Below are 24,116 nucleotides of genomic sequence, written 5' to 3' on the forward strand. Positions count from 1 at the left end.
GAGGGCACTTATGTCTACACCCTCGACCTACCCATCTTTCATCCTGTCTACACTTTGGTTGCATAATACAGCTCTATTCAAATCAGAGAGATGATGATGTGTCTATATGTGCTTCTAACTCAACGTACAAATCAATTTGACAAGGATAAATTGTGTGTGGCAAACACTCTGGTACTGGCTGCGATGCCACATGAGCAGTTTATTTAATATCACGCATGTCTTTGTGTGACTGAACTGTGACATGATGAATGAAGTCCTTTATCACACACTTCAAGCTATGGTCAAGTTTTGAAAATGCTACTTATTCAACAAAACTTCACTTCTTCAAGGGTGGCAAATCTTCCAGTCCCCTCCAGCCATCCTCTAGTCCTTCTTTGTCCCCCCACCAATCATCACTTATCATCTTTTGTCTCTCAGTCTCTTATCGCGTGGTGCCATGGCAGGAAAAGGGACCCTGAGGGAGGCCTCGAGTAACAATGACCAGCCTGGTGACCTCTATACTGTGACCCTGAATTTCCACACCCTGTCCAAAGCAGCAGCCACCATGGCAGGAGAGGCGAGTGGAGGGGGCTGAGGCCAGGGAGGCAGGGCTGGGGGGGGTGGGCTCCAGCTAGGGCAGGGAATGCCATCTACAAAAATAGCTCTTCATTATTCTGTATTTTCCACAAATAGTTTCAAAGAACAAGGCATCATTTCATCTTAATGGCTGGCGTGAATTGTTCTGGGCCGTGTAGTGGAAAAGCCTCGCCTTTTTGGCCTCAGAAGTGGCCTGCCTTTTCTCGCCGCTCCACACCACAGGGACCACATATTGGCACATTTCAAACAAGTCTATTTTTAAAAACCTTCTTCTTGTTGTTGTGGGAGTACCTCAGACTTCCGCTTCAGCATATTGACCTTAAAAAACACCTCTGACTGAGATCCAAGTGCTACTTAGTTTCTCGTCTGAGGTTCTGCTTTTCTGGGCAGCAGACGTCTGATGTGGAATAAAATGCTCAGCCTTTAGATCATGTACATTATCTGTCATCTTGCTTTTAGCTTCTCTTAAAAAGTGGAAGCGGCGTTAAGTCTATAAAATAGGAACTCAGTAAACTCGCTCTCTTTATGTCTGAGGCTGGCGCCAGAGACAGATGTGTGCCAGTCTAATGTAGACGAAGCTAGTTCTCGAGTCTTTTGTATGTACTTCTGTTCTGTGCACACAGATAATGTCGTTGTCCTTACTCGTAGTTCCTCTGTAGTTAAAAGTTTGAAAACAACTAGACAGGAAACCTCTGTTTGGTAAAGCTAATTCGGAGGGTGAACCTAATAATAGAGGTCTTTATCCGAGAGATCAAATGTTTATGGGCACTGCAGGGTCTCAAACCAACGGTCTTGTGCATGTGGTTGCTGAGGGCAACTCTGCATGGTCGGTCCTCAGAAACAGAGCGAGAAAACGGAGGCTGAATGAGTAGCCTGACACTTCGCTTACTCACTGCTCTGCTACAAAAACAACCACCACCCACCCTGTTTCAAACAAAAGAAGGGGAGGGGGTGAAGAGAGAAGGAGAGAGATATTCCATGCCTATTCTTTTACCCTCTCCCAGCAAGGACCGCCAGCAAGGCGGCTATTTTTAGCCTCACCACACACTATCTTTAGACCACTTTTTCAGGCATTTATCAGAATAAAAGGCTACATCGAACACAAGCGTGTGATGTTGGTGGGGGTTTTGGGGTGGAGCATCATTTTGACCATCTTACAAACTGGTTTTTATGTGGTGAGCCAAGTTGCTCTGAATAAAACGCAGTGACCATAAGTGAATTCATACAAAGAGGAAAACACAGACAAGTATTTCTACTGTCAGCACTTTGTCTACCAGCCTACTAGCAAAACATCTAAAGTTTAGAGAGCAAACTCTGAGAGATAGGGGTGCAGGAGGATAACAAGATTGGGGTTTTTAAATGTATACTTTGTGTAGATGCGGTAGCTTGTTTTGTTTCAGTTGACCTCTGTGCTTAAATGGAAGTCATTCAGTTCCAAGTACATTGTTTTTTTGAAATCACTGTAAATATAATGTTTGAAGATGAGGTAAACTGCACAAAAGGATGTGAAATTCTCTTCAACATGTGGTTTTAAGATGTGCAGAAGGACATATCTAGACTGTCATCAGTCTTTGTTTTAAAAACTTGCTGCAGTCTCACCCTGCCAATGTCACAGGGTTAATTTACTTAGCGAGTCAAAGCAGCTTCGCACTTTAATCCTCAGCTCACCAGGAAAAACAAGCCAATCTCTTTGCCGCTAGTAAACACTGAAGCACTGTGATCACTGTGACAACCCCACCCCTTTATCTGTGTCCCATGTTGCACTGCATGTACCTTGCGCTCAAACATTACGAGTGACTCCGATCAGAATCACTGTGGACATCTGTAAGACAGGAGATGCGATACGACTTTCTTGTTTCTCTTGGATGCTGACGACATGTCAAAGCCGCAGAGGAGAAATTAGCAAAGGCAATCAGGCTGGAGGAATTATACAGTATTTGAGAGCCATGAGAAGAAGTCATTCAGTGAGCTGATCAGCCCAGAAAACTCCTTAAGGCTAATGTTCTCCATGCTGTTTAGAAACCAAATAAGCACACAGAATAGCACACATGCTGGAAAATATTTTCACAAGAGTGAGGCAGAACATGAGCACACTGGCACTTCAGAGTGGGGATCACATGTCCTGTTGACTATGAGAAATCAGAAAAATGTGGCTGAATTAATAAAGAAGGGACTTTTGAAGGTAAATGGTCTTAAAATCAAACAAGCCAGAGTTTGTAGTCTTTAGATTCTGTGGAAAACCAGGTTTTCTGGTCATCTCAAACATTGTGCAAAGGCTGCTACGTTCCCCGTTTTTCTCCTGGCTATATCTCTGAGACATACCTGCTCGATTTACTTTCTCTTTATGTTCCCTCATTTCCACCATCCTCCTGCCCCCTCCTCTTCCCTGCCCCTCCCTCCACCCAGTTGACTGTCACTGGGCTGAAATCACACCTGTGCTTCTCACACATCTCGGCACACGGGTGAAACATACGCAGGGTGAAACATGGTGAGGGAGCTTTGCTGAATCTCATTAGCCAAGCGGGTAGTCATTAACAGAATGACCTTTGGAAATAATTACCAGCCTTCCTCCCTCTCCATCCCTCTTTTCCTCCCTCCCTTCTCTTCTCTTCTCTTCTCTTCTCGCACTCATCCATCCCTCCGTCCCTCCCCTTCCTCCCCTCGCTCATTCAATAGTTACTTCCAGGCGAGGACAGAGGGAGAGAAAGGAGAGAAGAAATCAGTGGAGGGAAAGGTAAGGAGGCAGATCCCCCGCTGCTGCTGTTTAAGATTACAGGGTGAGCTGAACTTTCAGATTAGGTTAATCTGCTGGAAATGGGATTGGCTAACAGCCTTTCCTCTGGCAGGTAGGTATGTGAGCAGGCAGGCAGGTCAGCTCAGTACCAGGAGCCATGTGCCTTTCCATGTGATACTTGAGCCAATGGCATCAGAGTGTGCTGTGCTTGCTGAGGTCATCACAATGCCGTCAGCTCCGCAGGGTTCAAGCCAATTGTCACCAGTATATACACACGCATGCACCCATGCAGGGCAGGCACACTAGCTTAAGCCAAAAGCACCTTTTGTGTGTGTACATATATGCAAAATGGCTCATACTGTAACTCCACAAATGGAACATGCAAACATAAAAGCATCTCTGTCTCCTTCTGCTGAGGTATTTGCAAGCATTTAGGGGATATAGCTCCCTATCACAGCTCCCTCACTATCCCTTTAGTTGTTTCACAAACCTGTGTTCTTTGTTTCAATGAGGGGAAAACAAATATATTGTGGAACAGGGATTTGGCACAGCCCGAGAGTGTTGTTGGATTTGGGGGCCATTCAATCACAGCCAGAACCAGCCAACGCTGCTTAGGTTTTTGGGCTTGTTCTGCAACCATGGGGAGGGAAGGGGGGGTGAAAGAAAGGATTCTTTCATGTGCTATTGCAATTAACAACCCCCACACTGGCATAATAAATCACCAATAAGAACTCAGAGTGATTGTTCTTCCACAGGAATAAAAAAGAGTGAGGGGGGAAAAGAGGGAGAGATGGATCTTTTCTCTCGTCATTTCCCAACACGGCTTCTAATGCTGTTCACATGTCCAGGAAACTGACCTGGCAGATATCAAGTATAGGAAATCTATCTGCATGTTGGGCTGTTTTATCTGGAGCCAGACTCAGACAGTACTGTAGACCTGCCAGGAGGACAAAGCCCCGACATCCAGCCATGGAGGGTCTGCCTCTGCCTTGATGGTCTTGAATATCTCTTTAAACAATTGGCACTAATTATGTGGACTGCCCCACTTGTTTAGCAGCTGATGATACAGTAGACATGTTTTACTACAGTCTCCTGGGGGAATCAGTGAGTTAGGATGTCTAACATGGATGTTAGCATTCAGAACAAGCTCTTATTGTGGTCCAGAATGTGACTGTTATACTTTTGATAGTATTTATATGATTATTATGGGTCTCTTGGTGTCATCTGTTGTGATTGTGACTATAATAACTTTGATTACCCATGCTTCTTTTGATGTACAACTCATGCTCTGATTAGGGTTAGCTTTGCTTCCTTTGTCTTTCTGTTTTACAGATATTTGTGGAAGTGTCATTCCCAGCTGAGACTGTTTCAAGTGAGTCATCAAGACCTTCTCTACCACTCTCTTCTCTTTATGTTTATCCTCTCTTGTCTGTCTTCATACTTCTTTCTCTCCCTGTGTTTACACAACTGACCCATACCTAGTTTTGATGTGATGCAAAATAAGTAGATGATTGAATAACTTAAAGATTATGAATGTTCAATGAAGAACCTGAATAAAGGGAGAGAAAAGAGAAGAGTTAAAGAAAGGGGGGAGAAAAAAGCCCTGCAGCTTCTTGTAAACATGCTGTAGCTAGAGAGGCTGTGCAACACTCTCAGTGCCACTCTCTCAACAACGCTAATTATCAACCAAAGACATGCTAATTACATAGAGCTTTATTGCTAATGTAGCAGGCCTCTATGCCAGCCGCCCACACTGTGAGCTCCGCTCCCCTACCTCTGCCTCTCCTCCCACTACACCTTCAGGCACCGCAGCAACACAGGGAGAGAGATAAAGGCAGCTTGTGTACTTCTAAGGATGAGAGCTTTCTGTAAATTTGAAATTAAATATGTTCCCGAATAAGATGTCATGTTTGAGGTCTCGTCATCCTTTTGATGGGAACTTTGATTAATCTACTCCCCTAAATCCAGCCATTCTCAAAGTGCTTGGCCTCCTCTTCATCTTTCTGCCCTCTCATCAGGAAGTCCGCTTCTCTCCTGCACCCCCCAACCCCCAAACTCAACAACCCACCCACGCCCTTGCACCTGTGACGTAGCCTAACAGCCGCACACAAGGCTCTGCAGGAGAGATCCAACCCTCTCAAGTTCCCGCCCTCCCCCTTCCACCTGCCCCATGCGAAACGTGCTAGTATTGGCCCTGTGGCCAATCCCGTTAGCACGCCATGGCTCAGGCTGTAGGCCTCTTCAGATCGATTTCTCCCCGCTGTGAGTTGCTCGGGGTACTCCAGGGATCACAGCGTAGGTAGAGCTCCACAGAGCTCCCCCCACTAGGCTCTTTAGCGTCCTCCCCTGACATGGCTGTTTACACGTTAGCCATCCTCTGCTCGCTAATGGAGACACAGTTAAAGAGAGAGCTTCAAAGCAGGGAGCTCTCGTCACAGGCACTTGCTGGAACATGTGACAGCTCTCTTCATGGGTTGAGCTGGGGCAGGCTAATACACTGACTACACAGAGGCTGAAGGGCTCGCTGCATTACAAACATGAGTGCTCATACCAAGAGAAGTGAAATAAGTGGAAGCAAAATGGGTTAATGTAAATTACATAATGCGTAGAGGATTATTTTTTATCCCTTCTCATATACATGGATATGATTAATTTTGCACAAACTGTGACATTTTATGTTGATTCAAAACAAGACTCAAACATTTAGGACATTAACAGCTTTAGTGATTGAATGTTTAAAATTAGCACAACATGTGATTATGACAAAACTGGTTTATGTGACAGCAATCTAAGTTTAGAAACTTGAGCTTCACCACCATGTTGATCAATAGAAAAAAGGCTCAATAACATGAATTATAGAGCTGTAATAAGAGGATATCATACACTGTAAATCCACAATAAGCAGTTCTGTCACATCTAGTTGATTTGTTTGTACTTTTACATTCAGAGCATGATAATGCACTCGGCCCACTCCCTTTGTTTTCATCATTAAGGTCAGTCCTATATTGAGTTCTGGTTTCACCTGATGTATGAGTTACATTAGCACTCCACATATTTCACTACAAATGGACATGGTGATGGAGCAAAAGCAGTAATGACACCAACAAACCACTCCTAAGTTTGCAATATGTTGCCATACATTTATTTATGCTGTAACCTACAAATATATTACGAGGATTGTGGGTATTATTTAAAGTGTGGAGATAATGTATGGTAAAATCTCCACAAAAGGCTAGAGTAATTGATAGGTGCAATTGTGTAAATTTAAAAGGTTTGTAGTCAGGTGCAGAGCACCATCTGGAAAAGCAGGAGTGTTCCCCATGGGCCTGCCCATCCACAGGCGGGCAAGAAGCCCAGCAACACCCGCATAAAGAGATAAAAAACATGTCCCATGCTGTGTCCAGACTGGCTAGGCCGGCTAGATGCATGTAATTTAGGATTTTACATTACATTTAACTTGTCCTTGTTTTTTCTTAATCCATCTTTATCTCTAACTGACAGAGACAGGGGAGTAGTTTGTGCAAGGTTTTCTTTTAAAATGAAAATTAGATGTACAGCACCTGTCACTCAATAAACACTACAAAAGTATAATCATAGTTTTACTTGTTTTCAAATTATGAGAAGTGGGGTGGTAGTTGGAGTGTGCACAAATGTTTCACTGCACACAAGCAATATTTATTGATATATAAATAAAAATGTGTAAGGAATCTTGATTTTTTTCTCTAATAGGATGTTGCACAAGTTAAAACTTATATTTTCATATTTAATGACGTATAAGTGTCATACTGCTTTAAAAGTCTGTGCAACAAGAAGGACAGACTCTCTAATACACAGTATACTGTATGTGAGATTCAGGCAGTTGAAAAATGTGATTTATTCAACGTTACTTTGTGGGACAGGTGCAGTGTAATCAAGCATGGTGTGAGTGTAAATGTGTGCGCGAGAGAGAAAGGGATAAACTGCATGAATGCATTGCCTGTGTGTGTGTTTGGCCCACCAGGTTTGTCAGAGCTGGAGTGTGAATGTTGCATAACAGGTTCACGTTGAGAGCTTAAGGATCCTGGAGGGTGCCAGCGTCATTTCCTGCTTTATCAACCTGCCTACTGGCTGCCCTGACGGCACTGTTTCACGTCGCCTTAAGCCACACAGGCGACACGTGTCCGAAGTAAATCAGAGCAACATCCTTGTCTAAGAGGCACATCGATAGTGACAAGACATCAGAGGATGGGGAACTGCTGATTACACACCACAGGGGAGAGTCTGAAAGGGCCAGATCAATCATAGGATGCTACTGTTCTGTTAAAAAGTGCATGAAAACTTAAGGAAGCCTTTTAAATAAACATGCTTTATTTAAGTAATGATAAACTTGGAGTCTTAAAAACCTTGTTTAAAGCAACTGATGTGGGACTTAACCCCAGGGGGACACAGACAAACTATGGGAGCAATTATTTCTTACACTGTGGAAGGTGTGAAGACTAAAAGAGAGAAGTAAAGGTTGCTGAATGAGTCACAAACGCTGTAACCATCTGTCTGCCTGTGCGTTTCGGTGTGTTTGCATGAGCGTGCACAAGTCTGCGTGTGTGTTCATGTGTGTATTTGCACCGTCTGCGTTTTCTTGTAACTCACCTCCACAATATCAGAGTTGGTCCTGCTCTCGTGGGGCTCGTTGTACTCGGTGTATTTAAGCAGGACCTTGTCCATGTCTGTGCTGGCATACTGGAACAGCTTGTTGGTGCTGTTGAAGATGATCAGGGCAATCTCACAGTCACACAGCACACTCAGCTCATATGCTTTCTTCATCAGGCCAAACTTTCGCTTTGTAAACGTCACCTGGGTAAAAGAGAGATATAAAAAAAAAAAAGAGGGAAATGATTAGCTAAGATGAGACAAGAGCAAAGACAATACGTCAGTATGAAACAGCAGTTATGTAAGAAAAAGAAAATGAAATCCCCTATCTATTTTTCACGATTCTGTCATAAATGAATAAATAAGAGTTTTTTCTCTAAAATTAGTTGTTCTCAGGAAAACAGAAATAAAGGAAAGTGAAGTCTACTGCTGGTTCAAAACCCCCTGACTGTATCAGTCCATGCACCATACCAGGAAAAAAGAAAAAAGAAGCTGGCCTTGCATTTAAGGAACTGAAAACACTGTGTCTGAGACAGATAACGGTAAAGAAGATCAGTTATTGCTTCTACATCAAAGCACACAAAGGTTCATCACGGAACAAATGTCGCATTAAATGGTCTCTTTCATATCACCCAACTGTGCTTGCTCTCTGACTGCTGCTTTTGAACTAGAGAAACAGACCTTTATCTTCATCTAAAAAAAGCTAAAGCTACTATTTTCTCACGTAGACATTAACACACATTGTTCAGTTGTTGTGTTGCAAAGTTAACCACCCCTCAAAGAGAAAAAGAGACCACTGATATAAATAACGGGTAGGTTCCCAGGCTGCTTGAAGATGTCTGTAAGAACTAAAATAGCGACAATGCACTTGACTTAAACCACAAGCATTATTTTCTGTAATATCTTCTCACTCTGAAGTGGCTGCACACATGCACGTATGTGCGTGCAAGGCTCAAGACTCGGACTTTTAATGAAACACGCAGAAAAGTGGCCACATTGTCATACAAGAACAGCCTCTATTCCTCTATTGTTTGGATCAAAACTAGAGCAGTGAAAGTGAGTTAATTCCAGTGAGCTGCACCTGTTTTCTCTTCCAAGCCATGTGTGTAAGCTCCTCAGCTGTATGGGGGGAAAGAAAAAAACAGTGTGCCACTGCCAGCCTTGTTCACCGAGCAATGCTGCTTTCTTCTTTGTTTTAACATTGAACTGTCTTTTATTTTCTTCTGTGACTGTGTGATTATTTACATAGGAGAGCAGTATTGACAAAGCTTTTTTATGGAGGAGAAATTCTGCCAGATCTGTGCCCAGCTGGTAGATAATGATCACAGTTTGTTGATTAACTGCATGTTTGTCTATTCTCCTCTGACACTTAAGTGGGCCAAAAATTACAGAATAAAACCACCCAACACTCAGTTAAACATGCTCTGAGTACAACAATAAAGACTAACTGCTGGGTATAAATCCCTTTACAAAGAGATCACTCTGTGTGGTCGATTAGGGTAATGTACAAATAGATTTGTAGCATAAATCTATCATGCATTGCCCTTCACATTTTCTCTTCACAACTCCCAGGTTTGAAAGAGGAGACAAGATTGAATGGATATTGATAGATAGTTTTGGGTTTCCTGAAATTATATCCCCCAGGATGCACCAGGGAAACTGAATCTCAAACCATCCCTCTCATCCACCCCCCCCACCCCCTCTCCGGCTGTTTCTCCCTACATGAACTGCACAATCCTGGACCTGCTTTCCCGTACAAAAGTTTTCCAGTGATGTCACTGCGTCACACCAAGCCATGTGTCAGACAACACAGGCTGAAACCAGAGACGCAACTTTCTGACTCTCTACAAACCGAGGCTTGCGACGTCAGGTTGTGTGCCGTGGTACAAACACTCATTTGAATTACTGACAGAGCAAGGAGAAAAAAAAAAAACTCCCCTGGGCTCTAAATATCATGCTGACATTTACACAGTCATACCGGGATGTGAAAAATACAAGTTTAGAGATTAATTGTCATATCTTACCCACTCTAGAATCCACACCTGAAACATATGCAAGGGTATTTACAAAATCGTACATGAGCAAGACAATAAGGAGTGAGGACTGTAGGACTTGAGGTCAGAGCAGATGTCTCAGGGTCAGGACATGTACAGTGTTGTCTTCCCTGGTGTTTGGATGCAATGGGGGGCATCAGGGGCACACACAGGACAGAGGCTCTGTTATCAACCACTCACCCAGGCACACAGTCTGCTGGGGCCACTAATGTTTCAAAAGATGGCACAAACAGGAGCTGAGTGTGTGTGAGAGAGAGTCCCAGAGGCCAAGAATACTGGTCTCAAAAATATGTTAATTCATGGAAATGATGTTAAAAATTCCTAAACATAAAACTGTTTCAAACAAAACCTTTTTTACTTACAAGTAACAACAAGTACCGGCATTCTGTGTACCTCATTCTACCATGTAAAATAAATCCAATCAAACTTTTCCCGAGCCTCACACTTTAAATGAGGAGCCTAGCATGCATTTTTCACATATTATAATTCACACATAGACTGACTTTAACAACACCACAGGAAGAGAATAAGTGTGTGATTATGAAAAGCCTTAACTGACCAAACAATAACACCTACATAAATATCGCACCAGCGCACCCCCACATCTCAATCTGACACGTACAACCTGCTACCTCCAAATCACATATATTACTAACGCCATGCTCATACATCCAGAAATACGCAGGCTTACATACAGTGCATGCTTGCTTGAACACACACACACATATGCATTTTAAAAGACAGTTGGCTGTCTTCGTTAACATCAAGTGGGATGTGCTAATTTGCACTGTGTCTCAGCTATGTAGTTTTTATGTTGTGTTTAATTTTCTCCTCCTGAAGCAACTTTGCTGTGACTTCATGTCTTCACATGATGCTGTCATGTGACCCTCCAGGCTGATGATATCATCGCTGGCCTCTCTTGTGCAAGCCCAAAAACAGCTTTGTTAGTAAAGGAACTAAGGATTACTTTTCAGAAACCCCGTTGCTCATATTTTTGTTGCTGTTTTATACTTTTCCAACAGTTATGAATCCAATGTTGTGAGCAGCCTTTGTATTAAGTTGAACAGCTTTTCCTCTGAATTAATGAGCCCTCTGTCCATGTTGTTAAACCGAAAAAAGCCCCACTGTAAACCACCCGTATGTCAGTGTGGGTGTAATCTTTGTTTCTTCGGTCAGTGGGTGCTGTTAGACACGCCACTATGTTAATAACAAAGAGCGCGACATTGCAGCACATTTGCGACCATGTGTACTGGTAAAAAGGGACCAGTGTAAGAGTGTGAAGCCAACTGTGTCTTTTCACAGTAAATGGGTAACCAGAGTGTGAAGCCTATCTTCATATGCACAAACACGCACACAGCACACAAACACTTCACACACTCTCAGAAATTTTGTGGGGCACTTTTAACTTGAGATTAAATCATAAAACAGTTTGTACAGCACACTTTGAGGACAGTGTGTGTTCTCTTAATGAGTGGTTGAAGGCTGGAATTCTCAATCCAGACCTTATTTCAAGTTTCTCATTTTAAGAAATACTCTAATGCAAAATCTTTTCTTTCATGCATCCATGAATCTCTCCTTATCTACTAATAAAGGTCGCTGTCGTTCACTCATAAGCATCACATCATAACAATTCACTGTAGACTAACAAGCCTTGTTCATTCACCCCTGTCCTCCTCCACAGACTTGTCCCAGGAGAGGTTCAGACACACTCACAAACAGTCAGACACACACTCCTGTAAACACACTGCCATGTCACAATCCCATCATATGATTGCTCTCTTCACTCAAACTAAACAATCAGTTACATTTCCTCTAGTAAACAAAACGATAAATAAAGGTGGAGGGGAAAAAAGGGAGGGTTAGTGAGTTGTTGCTTCTTTGCCACATGGGTGAGGGGGGGAGGAGAGGAGCTGGGGTGGCAGGGAGGGAGAAGAGAGGGGGCGGACGTACAGGAAGCACATTTGTATGCATTTCCTCTCATAACAGGAAGAGGCCAGTGGCTTCCCCTTCACAATGGCTTCGCTTCTGCTTCCCACCTCCTGCCTGCTTCCCTGGGGGAGGAGGAGGTGGAGGAGGAGGAGAGGGGAGACAGGCACCAAGAAACTGCTGGTTAGCAAACCAAACATGGCCATGCACATAGATACGCACATGCATAGATGTCAGTCAGCTGTTGAGCAGGACGACTGGTCTTGAGACAAACACTTGTCCCATTGTCGGGGGGCCGAGCAGGAAGACACAGGCTTACGCAAAAAGACTAAGAGGAGCCAAAGACCTGGTCCTGAACTCTGCCTCACAGCCAAAAGAAGCTGTTAAGAGGGGCAATATTACAAAAGAGGCTTTGTCCCACCTCTAATATATGCTATGCTCTTCTCTCTGCTCAAAAACCCCACTTATCATCCTTCTCCAGTCTGCCTTCATTATACAGTAAGAAACAGGAGGCCACAGGCTCCAAACATTTCTTCATTCAGAGTCTCATTCAAAGGGATCCCCTCTCAGTTCTGGGCTAACACGAAGACCTGATTGATTGGTGTCTTAATTATGACAATTTGAGTGTTTGGAGTCTTAAAATACATGCCTGTTTTTATTGTTCTTCTCTCTGGCGCTTATAATTATATCCCAGGACAGTACTGTAACGGCTTGTCTGACTTCTTCTCTGTGTGCTCCAGTTTATGCTGAAAAACCACAACTGGAAAAGGATACAACAAAAAAGTGGATGTTACAACGCAAGGCTAAAGTTAGTGGCCAGAGTGACAAAAATAACTTTGTTGTTTTTTTTTTTTAAGTGGGTATATGTTTGTGTCAGCGCTAAGGCTGACACTGTAAATCTAAAGACTCATTGTTCTCACTGTTACAATCATCTACACCAACAAGAGAATGTTGGTGTAAAGTATTTCTCACATCAGTTTTTTTTGACACAACTTGTCTCATTGTTAAACGGACTTCTGCAGCCAAAGATTGTGAACTGCACTTAACACTGACTGTCATTGGTGTATGAGGCAGATATGTGTCAAAAAAAAGTAGAATATGAAAATCTGTCAAATATGAGCCACTTAAAGTAAATGTAAAAATGAAAAAGAAGAGGTTGTTGCAATTTCACTGTGAAAACGCAGTAGATTTAAGCTTAAATAGTTTTATACATGACAAAAAAAAACATGAAGAAAACAATGATTCTTTTTTCACATGAGTAAAGATAAGAGAGTGAGGTGAGACAGATGAACACAGCGCGTGAGGGACATGTGATCCAGAAACGAAGCAAAGAACACAATTTAAAAAAAAAAAGAGAGACTTAAAAAAAGAAGAAAATGTTAAAGTGCAGCAGAGAAGGTGAGAGCTTCGTGAGCCAGGTGAGGTCTCACGACTGAACAGATGACAAAGAGGAGTACCACTCACTGGCGTAAGAGGAGGAGATGGTAGAAGGTGGGAAACAGGGAATTAGAGGAGGGGTGCAGGGGTGAGGGGCAACCCTGTGGGCCTCATTATTTTCCTGCTGTTAATTTCACTCACACATTTTCTCACCCCAGTGCTGTTGATTGGAGAGAAGAATGCTTTGTCGCTGGAACAAAAAGACCCTTTCTGTTTCAGCGCTACGCTGCAGTTTGCATTGTAAGGGAAGAGAGGCAGCATTTGCAAGGAGACATAAAAAATACATTTTTTTGTTTTTCATCTTCTTTCACAAATGTCTGTGTGAGTCCAACTTTTATTTGTGAGTTTTAGGTTTTACATTTTTTTGCCACCGATGATCTGATCCATGTTTAACCTTTGGCCCCTGGTACCTTCCCCCTCTCCCTGTGAAACCCACATCTCACATAAGCACTCACAAAAACACGTACACACCGAATCACACAAACAAGTCATCCTAAATTAAGCCCACTGAGTGTACTGGCTGGAGAGGTTACACTAATTAGAGCCAATTGCAGTAAATTAGTCGATCCCAAGGACCGACTCCTGAGAGATAGATGTGTTTCAAATGTGTACATGTGTTTACGAGCATTCATTTGTCACTGCTGCACAAACAAGACACCAAATCTAAGCATGTGTCTGAGTGTGTGATCTGCTCAGTCAAACCTATGCCACTGCACACACACACACTTGTGTGTATAAAGCACTGTGTGTGTGTGTGTGTGTGTGTGTGTGTGTGTGTGTGTGTGTGTGTGTGTGTGTGTGTGTGTGTGTGTGTGTGTGTGTGTGTGTGTGCGTGCTCTGTGTGTTTAGCCCATGAGTTTATGGCACAGGAGGCCCTTTCATGTGCCCGAGGCAGGGAGAGGGTCTGAGTGGTCGGGGGGCTTGGAGCCAGGGCTCACACACTGCTGCCCACTGTCCAGAGCTCCGGGCAGCCAGTCAACGCCAGGGAGGCCTGGCCCTTCTGCCCCTGCTCTCGGGAAGTGTTTCGGGGCCTGGGGGTGGCAGCCCAAAGTGGCCGCCCAGAGAGAGCCAGGCCCTGTGCCCACTGTGCTGCTGCTGCTGCTGCATGGTGGGCAGTGTAACCCTGTAGGTGGCAAGGTAGCGTTGACAGCTACACAGAGTGGTGCCACTCTAAAGAGGACTGCAATATGAAGGCTGCGCAGACATGTGCACATCAGGGGAAATGTTATGTCTGCTTTATGTAGTTATTTTGGACTGAAAGAGGTATTGTGCTGCCTTATTTAATACAACTTAAAGCCATAACTTATTCATGTTATGTCAATAAACTCCTATTTGCTGTAGACTATACATTTTGAACAAATCACTGAAACATTTCACTCTGTTAGGAATAGAAAACCACAGAGAAAGATGCTTTCAACTTTTTTCATAAAAAAAGTAAAAGTATGTAAAAAATTTGAGGGTGAAATCAACACTATACAAATTCCTCTGGTGTTTATTTGGGTTTGGCTCCGGGACATTTCCCCAAAAAGGAAGTGAAAACATGCAAATCAAAAGCTTCCTTTTTCTCCATGTTTGTTTTTTCTCTGAATTTTTTTTTAGTTTCTGTGTCTGTCTTGTGATGTTCGCCTCTGCGAAATGTGGTGATGTAATTTATTTAGGTTGTAGGTTGAATGACTCTTAGTGCCATACCACCCTCGTGCATGCAGTGTTTTCCACATGACTGGCTGACATCATTTCAGCAGGAGTTGCTATTGGACTTAGACAAACAGCTAGAAGAGTAATCTTTCATTTAAGAGATCAAAACAACAAGATCCAGCGATATATTGATTTTTCCTTTCCTTGAACCCCTTTTCTCCTCCCTCCCCTCTCCTTGCCTCCCTCCTCCTCCTCCTCTCTCTGTAAGTAAAGCCCGGATATCTCAGGCATCGATTCCCCTCAGGTGTCCTTCCTGTCTCCCCCTTTCCCTCCTTATCCGCAGGAGCCGGAGTGCCTGGTGCGACTGGCGGGCCCAGGCTAAGGTGGGATGAGAGAGAAGGGCTGAGATAACAGTAAGGAGGAAGTGTGGGTGCTGCTGCAACATGATAGCTACATTTCTCATGTACAGCTCTGTGACCTCCTCCTTGCTCTTCCTCTGTCGGTCTGTCTCTTTCCAAACAACAAATAAGACTACGGATCACATAGGTAGGCTGCATACGGTGAGACTTCACCAGTTTTTTTTTTAAGTCTGTCTTATATCTTGTTCCTAGTGTTTCATCTTTTGTGAAGGGAACCTGTTCGAGATATGAGGAGTTACCAGATTCACACGTCCATTTTCCTCACTATGGGGGAAACAAACAAGCCAACTGGAAAAATTTAGCTCTGCTTTGTTTTAAGTTGTGCTCAGTGTCTGACAAAGCTGTTATCTAAAGCCTATAGGAGTCTGACCTCCAACTAAAAAGGAATTACTCAATAAATGTCTGGAGAGATATCAGACTACATTTTAGTAAAACAACACATTTGATTGGTTAAAAGTTATTAGGGAGCAGCCACCTTAAAGCTAACATGACATTGCCTTAATTCTTAGCTAACATTATGTTTACTTGGAATTTGTGCACATCCAGACTGGGATTTTAGCTGTTACCCACTTCTTGGCCTGAAGCAACATTAGCAAGATGGCTTTAGGACGCTATTCGGAAACCTGTGCCATGATGCTAGCATTACCAAGCAGCAGCACAGGGACTTGTAATATTAGGCCCTTTTCCGACCTTAACTCAGTGGTGACTTTAGTGATCACAAACTCCAAAGCCTAGTTGGTTGCTAAGATTTGCAACCTCATTGTGTGGCTTGGAGTGATAATTTGTGACATCATTACAGATTCAGTCTGAGTTAGAAGATAAAAATTAGTAGCATTAAAATGAATGTGACAGAAATGTTTCTCAAATTAAGGTTGAACAAGAACTTGTACAGGCAGAGCAAATGCCACTAGCCAGTGCCTAAATGTTATGTTCAATTTCTTCGTTTTCATCTTTACAATTAAGGCAGCATTGCTCATCTGTCTAATGACACAGAAAGCTCTGTTTGTTTCCTTTCTCCCTCCTTTGTTCAGTAGCCCTGATTTTTTAACTTTGAGTGAGTATAAGTGGCTGAAAGCTAATGTTATATTATCAGTGCCTTGTGAATTTGATGAAAGCTCTGTATCACAGACTGAGATTCAATCATAATTACAAAGATTTCCTTTCTCACTCTCAAATTTGACTCTCTTGTTGTTACTTGTGATCACACTCGTTGAGATGAGTCATAACAAAGGTCACAATCTGCTTCATTTTCTGTTTGTGTCACGTCCCCAATGAGAGACGGCTGTGGGGCTCTGGTGGACGTTGCCAGTGGAAACACAGCTGAAGTAAGGCTGTGTGTTCGGAAAAGGTGTGTGTGTGTCTATGTGCGTGTTTGACCTGTGATCCTGGGGCCACGTTAGCAGCGTATGGATCCAATTGGGCTGCCAGGGAGCTGACAAAGTGTCAGTGGTCAGTCGTGCCACAGGAAGTGATCAATTGCAGGCCTCGGGGGCAGTGAGGGAGCTGTGTCTCTGTCTATTTCCTAACACAGACGGTCCTGTCTGCTTGAATCATGCAGTCCACTATTTATTATGTCTCTTTCAAGTAATGCCAGCTGTTCTTTAAAACGCATGCAAGAGGTTCATTGTTGCAGGGTTTGTTTTTCCAAGTTCTTTTTTCTTTTTAAATGACCACGTTTGTGCATCATCCTCGGTTTGAACTGTGCATCTCTTGCCACACAGAGGAAAGTTACAGCAGCCCTACAGTTACTGATTTAGCTCAAGAAAAATACTGATTCAGTGTTTTATCTCCGCCCTGTTGGCTCGATCAAGTGTGTCACTTTAGACCATCCCATCTCTGTTTGGTTGTTTGTTTATGTTTTCCCCCACCCTACGTCTCCTGTGCTACTTGGTAATATTCCACTGCTGGTGAGCTAAACTGGGTGGCATGGTGTGAGAGCTTGGGTGTGTGAAGGGTGCTACAGTGGTGTGTGTAGGCCGCAGCCCTCCGAGCGGGCAGCGATATGCAGAATGTGCTCCTTCTTTTCGAGAATTACAAATATTCTTATGCAAATCCCTTTTTCGAGAAGTCTTGCTGGTGCACCCACACAAACAAACTCACCATTATAAAGCAATGGAACTCCTCCACCCAGAGCAATATCCCCTCATACACTCCTCTGTCGTCCACTTCACATTATTGCCCAGACTCCCAGAAGACCTTCATTGTTCAAGGCTATGTGGGGTGTAGGGTGTTTCTCCTTCCTCCATCCTCCACCCCTCCTCTTCCCCACCCTCAAACTCATCCATCCTCCCATACCCCAGGGACTTACCTGTCTGTTGCGTTCATCCATAATCCGTGTGATCTGAATCTTTTTCCTCCCCATCGTCCCCGTCTTTTTCTTTCTCTCCTCTTTCTTAAGAACTTTATGCTTTCTTCACTCTCCTCCTTCTTCTTCTTTCTCGTCACTCTTCTGCTCTTTCTTTATCTTTTTTTTTCTGCTTTCTATTTGTTCCAATCAACTCAAAGGTTCCAGCATCCGTATCTGCAGGAGAGAAGAAAGGGGAGTGGGGGGGAGGAGGGGAAGAGCATTAAATGAAATGAAATATGGCAAAATACTGAGAGAGAGAAAAAAAATAATAAAAGTGGCATCATGGCAGCCACAAGGGAGGGTGAAGAAAGACAAAGAATCTGTCAACAATGTTGTGAGAACCGCTGTGTTTTTCACTGTCGATATCATGCAAATCAGTTTTTGCATTTTTTTTTTTCCCAGGCACAGACTATGAGAGGAGACAGCGCTGTCAGGATCTCGCTTCGTTCACAGAGAGTTTGACAGTGTTTTGGAAGTGCCGCTAACTTAAACGCTCTAATCACCGACAATGTAACATTACCTCCAGACTGAGAAATACATTTTGTTTCTTCCCACGAACTGCACTGTATTGACAGTGGTGGTACTGCCAGACGCTCTTCTTCTCTAGTCTATCTGGAGCTTATTTCCAAAATGGCAGGTATGAGCTGTAGGATGGAGCACGGATGTAAAATTGATCTCAGTTTCCAGGTTCTGGAAAAAAAAACAAAAATAAAACAAAACAAGAAAAGTGCCAAGACCTATCTATCTGCAACGTGTTTAAAGGACATTTTGTGGAGACAGAATACACACTCTGTCCAGATGAGGACACAGCATGAAGAGATGCACTTGTCTCTGCTGTTGTGAAGGAGTAGAGGCCAGCAGTCGGAGAGCTGGACTGCATGTGTAACAGAGAAACCTGCGCTCAAAAAGTTTGCCTGAGTGAATGACGGTGTGTCCACATGTGCGTGCAAGGGTGTGTTTGAGTGTGTGTGTGTGTGTGTGTGTGTGTTCTTGTGTGGGTTTGGCTGAGCCAGAGCTCCAGTGCATCTCTCCAGAGTACTAAAGTAGGCCAACCCAATCTATCTCTGGGAGGAGCAGAAGAACTGTTGTTGTGTTTTCTTTTGACAGTAGAGGTGATAACGTCCCTCGTTATGCAAATGAGCATCCCATTATTTAAGCACAGTGCAATGCAGGGGAGCTGTCAGTGCCGTCACATAAAAAAAAAAAAAAAAAAAAATCCTCCATCTACCCTGCCTTTTTTTCTCTACTCTCCCCTTCTTCTCTCTTCTCTTCTTTCTGAACCAGATTTCCGGCACCTGGCAGCACAAGCATCAGACATTGATGTGGAAGACGACACCGCTTCACCAAAAGACATGTCAGTCTCAGTCTCTTTCTCTTCTCCCCTACACCCTTGCTCTCTTCCTCGCTCTTTCGTATTCTCTCCTTTGCACCGTCCCGCACACGTGGATGCAAATTGTAATACACTTCCTTTCTCCCTGTTTTCTTCCTTTTATTTTTCATCCCTCCCCTAGCCTGAATCCGTGTATTTATTGAGTAACATGCATGAGAAAGCACAAGAAAGCAGTAAGCCCCTGAGGTGAGCACAGCACATTCCTGTGCACTTGACCTCTTTGAGCGAGAGTAGGACATTGATAATGAAAGCGTGTAACAGGAACATCCAGGGAAGCTGTGGCCCTTAGTGACGGATGAAGGCCTGCTTTAAAACAAATTCCAGTTTTTAGGAATAACATCCCATCAATTATTAAAGGAATTATTTTTTTTTTTCTGAAAAAACTTTCAGTACACAGAAGTTTAAAACAATACCAGACAATACAATTTGAACAATGATGAAATGCATGACAAAACCTTCCCGAGCTGATGTTTGGAATACGCCCACTTATGGAAGAAACGAGAAACAAACACAAATGCATCATTTGGCAGTTAAGACAACAGCCGGACCGCGCCATCATAATAACAACAAGATCTAAAATAACTCTGTGGCAGCTCTGAAGAGGCTATCCAAAACATTTTAGCATTGCTCCGCACAAACACACCCATCCACAGACAGAAAAACAAAGCGCTGCCCTCTGGAAGAAAACAAAGGAGGATGTTGTCAGACAAACTGGGATTACAAGCCAACACTGAGGCGCTTTGGCACAAGACAGCCAGACAAGGATATCAATCAAGCCGGCATACCTCAATCACAGGCTGACAGCATCATCCCCTCCCTGTCTTTGTGCTCAACACTTCCCTGCCCGGGCAGCGCTCCAAACAAGGAGGCGTTACCTCTGTGATCCCTGCCTCCTGGCCTCCACCTCCTCCTCCTCGTTCCTCCCACAGCTCGCTGAGCAGAGCTGAACCTCTCAATGTCAACAACCGCTGGGGCAACACCTTAGGCCTTACGTAACATTAGCGCTAAGACTAAGCCCGTGTCCTGAACATTTAATCCCCGCTTTTGGCTCCCAGCACCAGCCAATGCTCCCCGAGGTGAGGTTCTGCTGCCGCTTAGCCCCGTGTCGGTGCCTCCCCGCCTAAACAAATCCCCCCCACCTTCTCCCTATCCCTTCTCACGGTTGCCTCCTCTACCTCCTACACATTGACACAAGTCCCCTTCTCCCTCATCCTCACACCAGCCCACATCCCATATGAGTGCCAGGCGGCTCCTGGATAAGAATCCAGCACCCACCTCCTCACCGGGCTCCCTTCCCTCTCCTTCCCCTCTGCAGTGGAAAGAGCATCGGTTAACTTAACAGATTACCACTGAATCACTCAATCCAATTTAGCCTCCCGATACCAAGAAATGGAGGGAAACAGAGGAAACGAGCGCTGCTGAGTGAATGTGGTCGAGCGGTGAAAGCAGGAATTTTTCACATGGAAGTGACACTGACACCTGACCTTGCGAGGGCAAATAAGGTGAGGAAGAAAAAGAAGCAGAGAAGAATCACAGAGTGACACAGAAGAAAGAACTAACAAGCTTGCACACATTAAGCCAATTTGCTAATCCCGAAGTAAGGCACAGGGGAAGAGGGAATGAGCCAGGGAAGATGAAGAATCCACAAAAGAGGTTCTTTATCCTCTCTGTGGAGTCTGACTAATGGTGCGCTTGCATTCACACCAGCCTGGTAACTGTGAGGAAGCCGGAGCGGGAGACTGCAAGGGTCAAAGGGCAAGCTGGCACCAAGCAGACAGAAGCACCACGGTCGCCCCTTTTGCTTGTTTTATATCCTTACTGTCCCATCTCTTTGCCTTGTAATAAAGAGATGAGAAGAAGAAGGAGGAGAAGAGAAGAGAGAGGAAATGTTGAGGAAAGAGGGAAATTGAGTGAAGCATAAAGAGGGATCTTTCTGAACAGGCACCAGGCCTCTCCAGGGGGAGGGGAATAGCTGTACCGACGACCCTCCCATCTGTTAAGCAGACGGACGAAGAGAGAAGGAGAGGAGGGGGGGTGAAGGTTGGGGGAGGATGGGAGAGGATGGAGAGAGAGCAGCGATTCAGCGCATAGATCTAATGAGTGCTCTCCCTCTCTATCTCTCTCTGAGTCTCACAAGTGGAGCTGAGAGGACGATGAGAACATATACACTCAGTGCACCACAAGGCTTGATTCTAGGTCGCCTCTCTCCCAAGTGTTTAGTCACTAAAAACTAATATACAGCACACAGCGCTTTTTCACATTCTAATAGACGGTCTGTTGGGTGCTTGTTAATGTGGCTTTGTCACGGAGGACACTGAACACGACTTCTTTGAATCAAGGAGGTGGAGGGAAAAAAAGAGGAACTTTACCTTGACTCATGTTCAGATTTATTCGTCACTTTGAAAGACAGCTGCAGGGTTTTTGTTTGTGAGTGAGGGAGAGGAATTTTATACAAGAACTGAGGTTCCTGGAACGAAAGCTGTGCACAATCATCTTCCAGACTGTTTCTGCATTCAGAGAATTCAGAGGGAAAAATTGAACTTTACTTCCGCGTAAATTTTTTTTGCTGATGCTAAAGTCTCGTATCCTAATTCTACACACGTTACAGCAAATTGGGGAAGGTGATTTATCATGACAGGGTTGGCAATGTTTTTCTAAGAAACCCCACCTCGGCTCATGGTACATCTGCAACACATTTGGTAAAAGTATGTCCTGAAAAAAGGAAAAATATATATATATTTATATACATATATATTTATATATATATATCATGCCAGTATCCCCTGTCCTCCAAGGAAATGTGGCTGTGAGGATTTAAAATAACATATTACAGTGCAGTAAGTAAACCTTTTAGGAGGTGTATGGTACATTAAATAAACGCTCTCTCTTTTTAAATAAACTCCCATTTCCTTGAAGAGGAGGACCAAAAACACGCTTTAATATGGTTTTCCAAACACAATCTGAAAGTATCTACACACACACACACACACACACACACACACAGTGCTCCATTTTTACTCCAGCATGTCTGTCATGTGGAAGATTTCCCCGAGAACATTAAAGTTTTTTTTTTCCTTTTCAGATTTGTAGATTTTCTGAGGTTTCTTCTATTGGTTTTTGAAGCAGCGATTCAAATGTGGATGTGTTTGTGGGCGCGCTGGTGCGTGTTTGTGCTGCATTTGGAAACGCACTGCACTTTATCTGCTGTCAGGATGGATGGAGATGTACCAGCAGGAATGAAAGGAGGGGAAGGATCAAGCTAAAGGAGTGAGTTGATGGCCAGGCAGGATGGGAACAGGAAAAAAAAATGTGTATCAGGTCTCATTGTGCCTCTAATGTCATTACAGGCAGTGACTCCTCTATGTGGCACGCCGCACTCCCCATCTGTCAGAGCGAGATAGGCAGGGTGACGAATGGCTATCACTGCTACTTCCCTCAGCCCCCACCAACACCCCCGCCCCCCACTCTAATGTCTGTATCTTTTTCCAGAGCTGGGGGAGAAGAGTGACCTAAACCTGGGCGGTAGCCCACGCGTAGGTGGGCCTCTATAGCTCTGAATCTCTGCAGATATTAGGACTAATTTAACATGTTAGCGGCTAAAGAGATTAGCAACATGTACATCTGGGGATTAGAGTGATAGTGGTGGATCATCTCATAATGTGTTCATTCCTTCTTTTTTTTCTCCCAGCAAGCTAAACTTGAATTTGAGAGACTGCAGTCTGTGTCTGTGTCTGTGTGTGTTTTTGTGTGTTGTAGAATATGTCTTCACCTGTCTTTCTCTATTAGCTCATGATTTAGTCGGATCATTAGTGAGACAGTTTCACATGTATTCTATTTTCATTCTCTATGTGCCTTTGAACTGAGACACCTGTCTATTGATGAGCAGGAAAGTGAGCCAATAGCCTGTGGTTGGCACAGTTTTCACACACTCTCTGGAGCACTTATAGTGTGATTGACATTATGGAACAAAGTATATATCGTTATAAGTAGCAGCACGAGCGCTAAGAGACCCAAGTTCAACAAATTTCTTAACTTTAAACTTCAGAATCAAACTTTAAAATTAATTGATTTTTTGTTCTAATGAGACTCTGCCAGCACTGTTTCCCCTCTTATCCTTCTATCCATCAGCTCTGCCTCAGGGTCTTGAGGGACAGAAAGACAGGAAACACATTCACAACGGAAGGATGTGACATCAGCATGCACAGACAATCAAAGGTGCTAAAGGTGCTTCCTTCCCCGAATGACTCGGTTCACAAAGCATAAACCAGGAATCAAATCACAAACAACACAATCCAAACAAACAGTAGCAACACCTCGACAAACAAACTCTCTGGGCCTACTGAGGACACCCCATATTATACACTCTTTATTTAACTTGGCCATGCGTAAGTATGATGTGTTTAAAAGGAAACTCCTAACTCTATTAAAGGGGAAGATAAGCTAAAATCATTGTCATTACATTGTGGAGATGCAGACTTTGAAACTGCACTGAAAAGTAAAAGTAAGGGAAATCTTTGCTGTGCAAATTATTTATTTTGCTCTGATGAAAGTTTTACAAAATTTTTAATTATCAAAGATTTTCACACTTTTTGCAACCTTTTCACCTGGCACTTCTGCTGCACTGGCTTCCTTCCCCTGAAAAATATTTGAACTAAAAAAGTATAAATAAGACTTAAAATTGTATAAACTTCTTCTCTGCTTTAATTTTACACTGAAGTAAATGTCTGGGTCCTGTTTGAATTCATCTACATCTCACCACAGAAATATCTCCATCATGAATCCACTTTCTGATTGTGCGTTTACATCTAACTTAATGACTTCAAATTCATTCTTTTGAATTTATATATCTATTGAATTTCTGAAAAGTTTTGTTACCAACTGTAGTCTGGCAGTACCAGGCAGAAATGAGCGACTACAAATGGAGGTGGACTAGTACGGAGCGCTGTCCTTCGTTTGGGCAGCTGCATGTCTC

The 24,116-nt window shown here is 43.6% G+C and overlaps 1 protein-coding gene across 8 annotated transcripts in view; it reads right to left on the reverse strand.

The window, feature by feature from the left end:
- Positions 1–24,116, reverse strand: part of mef2cb (myocyte enhancer factor 2cb) — a 59,505-nt gene that overhangs the window by 20,656 nt on the left and 14,733 nt on the right. For all 8 annotated transcript variants that reach the window (XM_074671237.1, XM_074671235.1, XM_074671236.1 and 5 more), the window contains exons 2-3: positions 17,716–17,928; positions 7,937–8,140 (exon numbers count right to left, since the gene is read on the reverse strand). In XM_074671237.1, coding sequence (XP_074527338.1) covers positions 7,937–8,140; positions 17,716–17,769 — 258 coding nt within the window. In that variant the 5' untranslated portion in view covers positions 17,770–17,928. The remainder of the gene's footprint in view (positions 1–7,936; positions 8,141–17,715; positions 17,929–24,116) is intronic.

Source organism: Halichoeres trimaculatus, unplaced genomic scaffold, assembly GCF_033239565.1.
Source record: "Halichoeres trimaculatus isolate MK-OKI-2021-1 unplaced genomic scaffold, fHalTri1.1 fHalTri1_scaffold_5, whole genome shotgun sequence".
In the NCBI taxonomy this organism is placed as follows: Eukaryota; Metazoa; Chordata; class Actinopteri; order Labriformes; family Labridae; genus Halichoeres; species Halichoeres trimaculatus.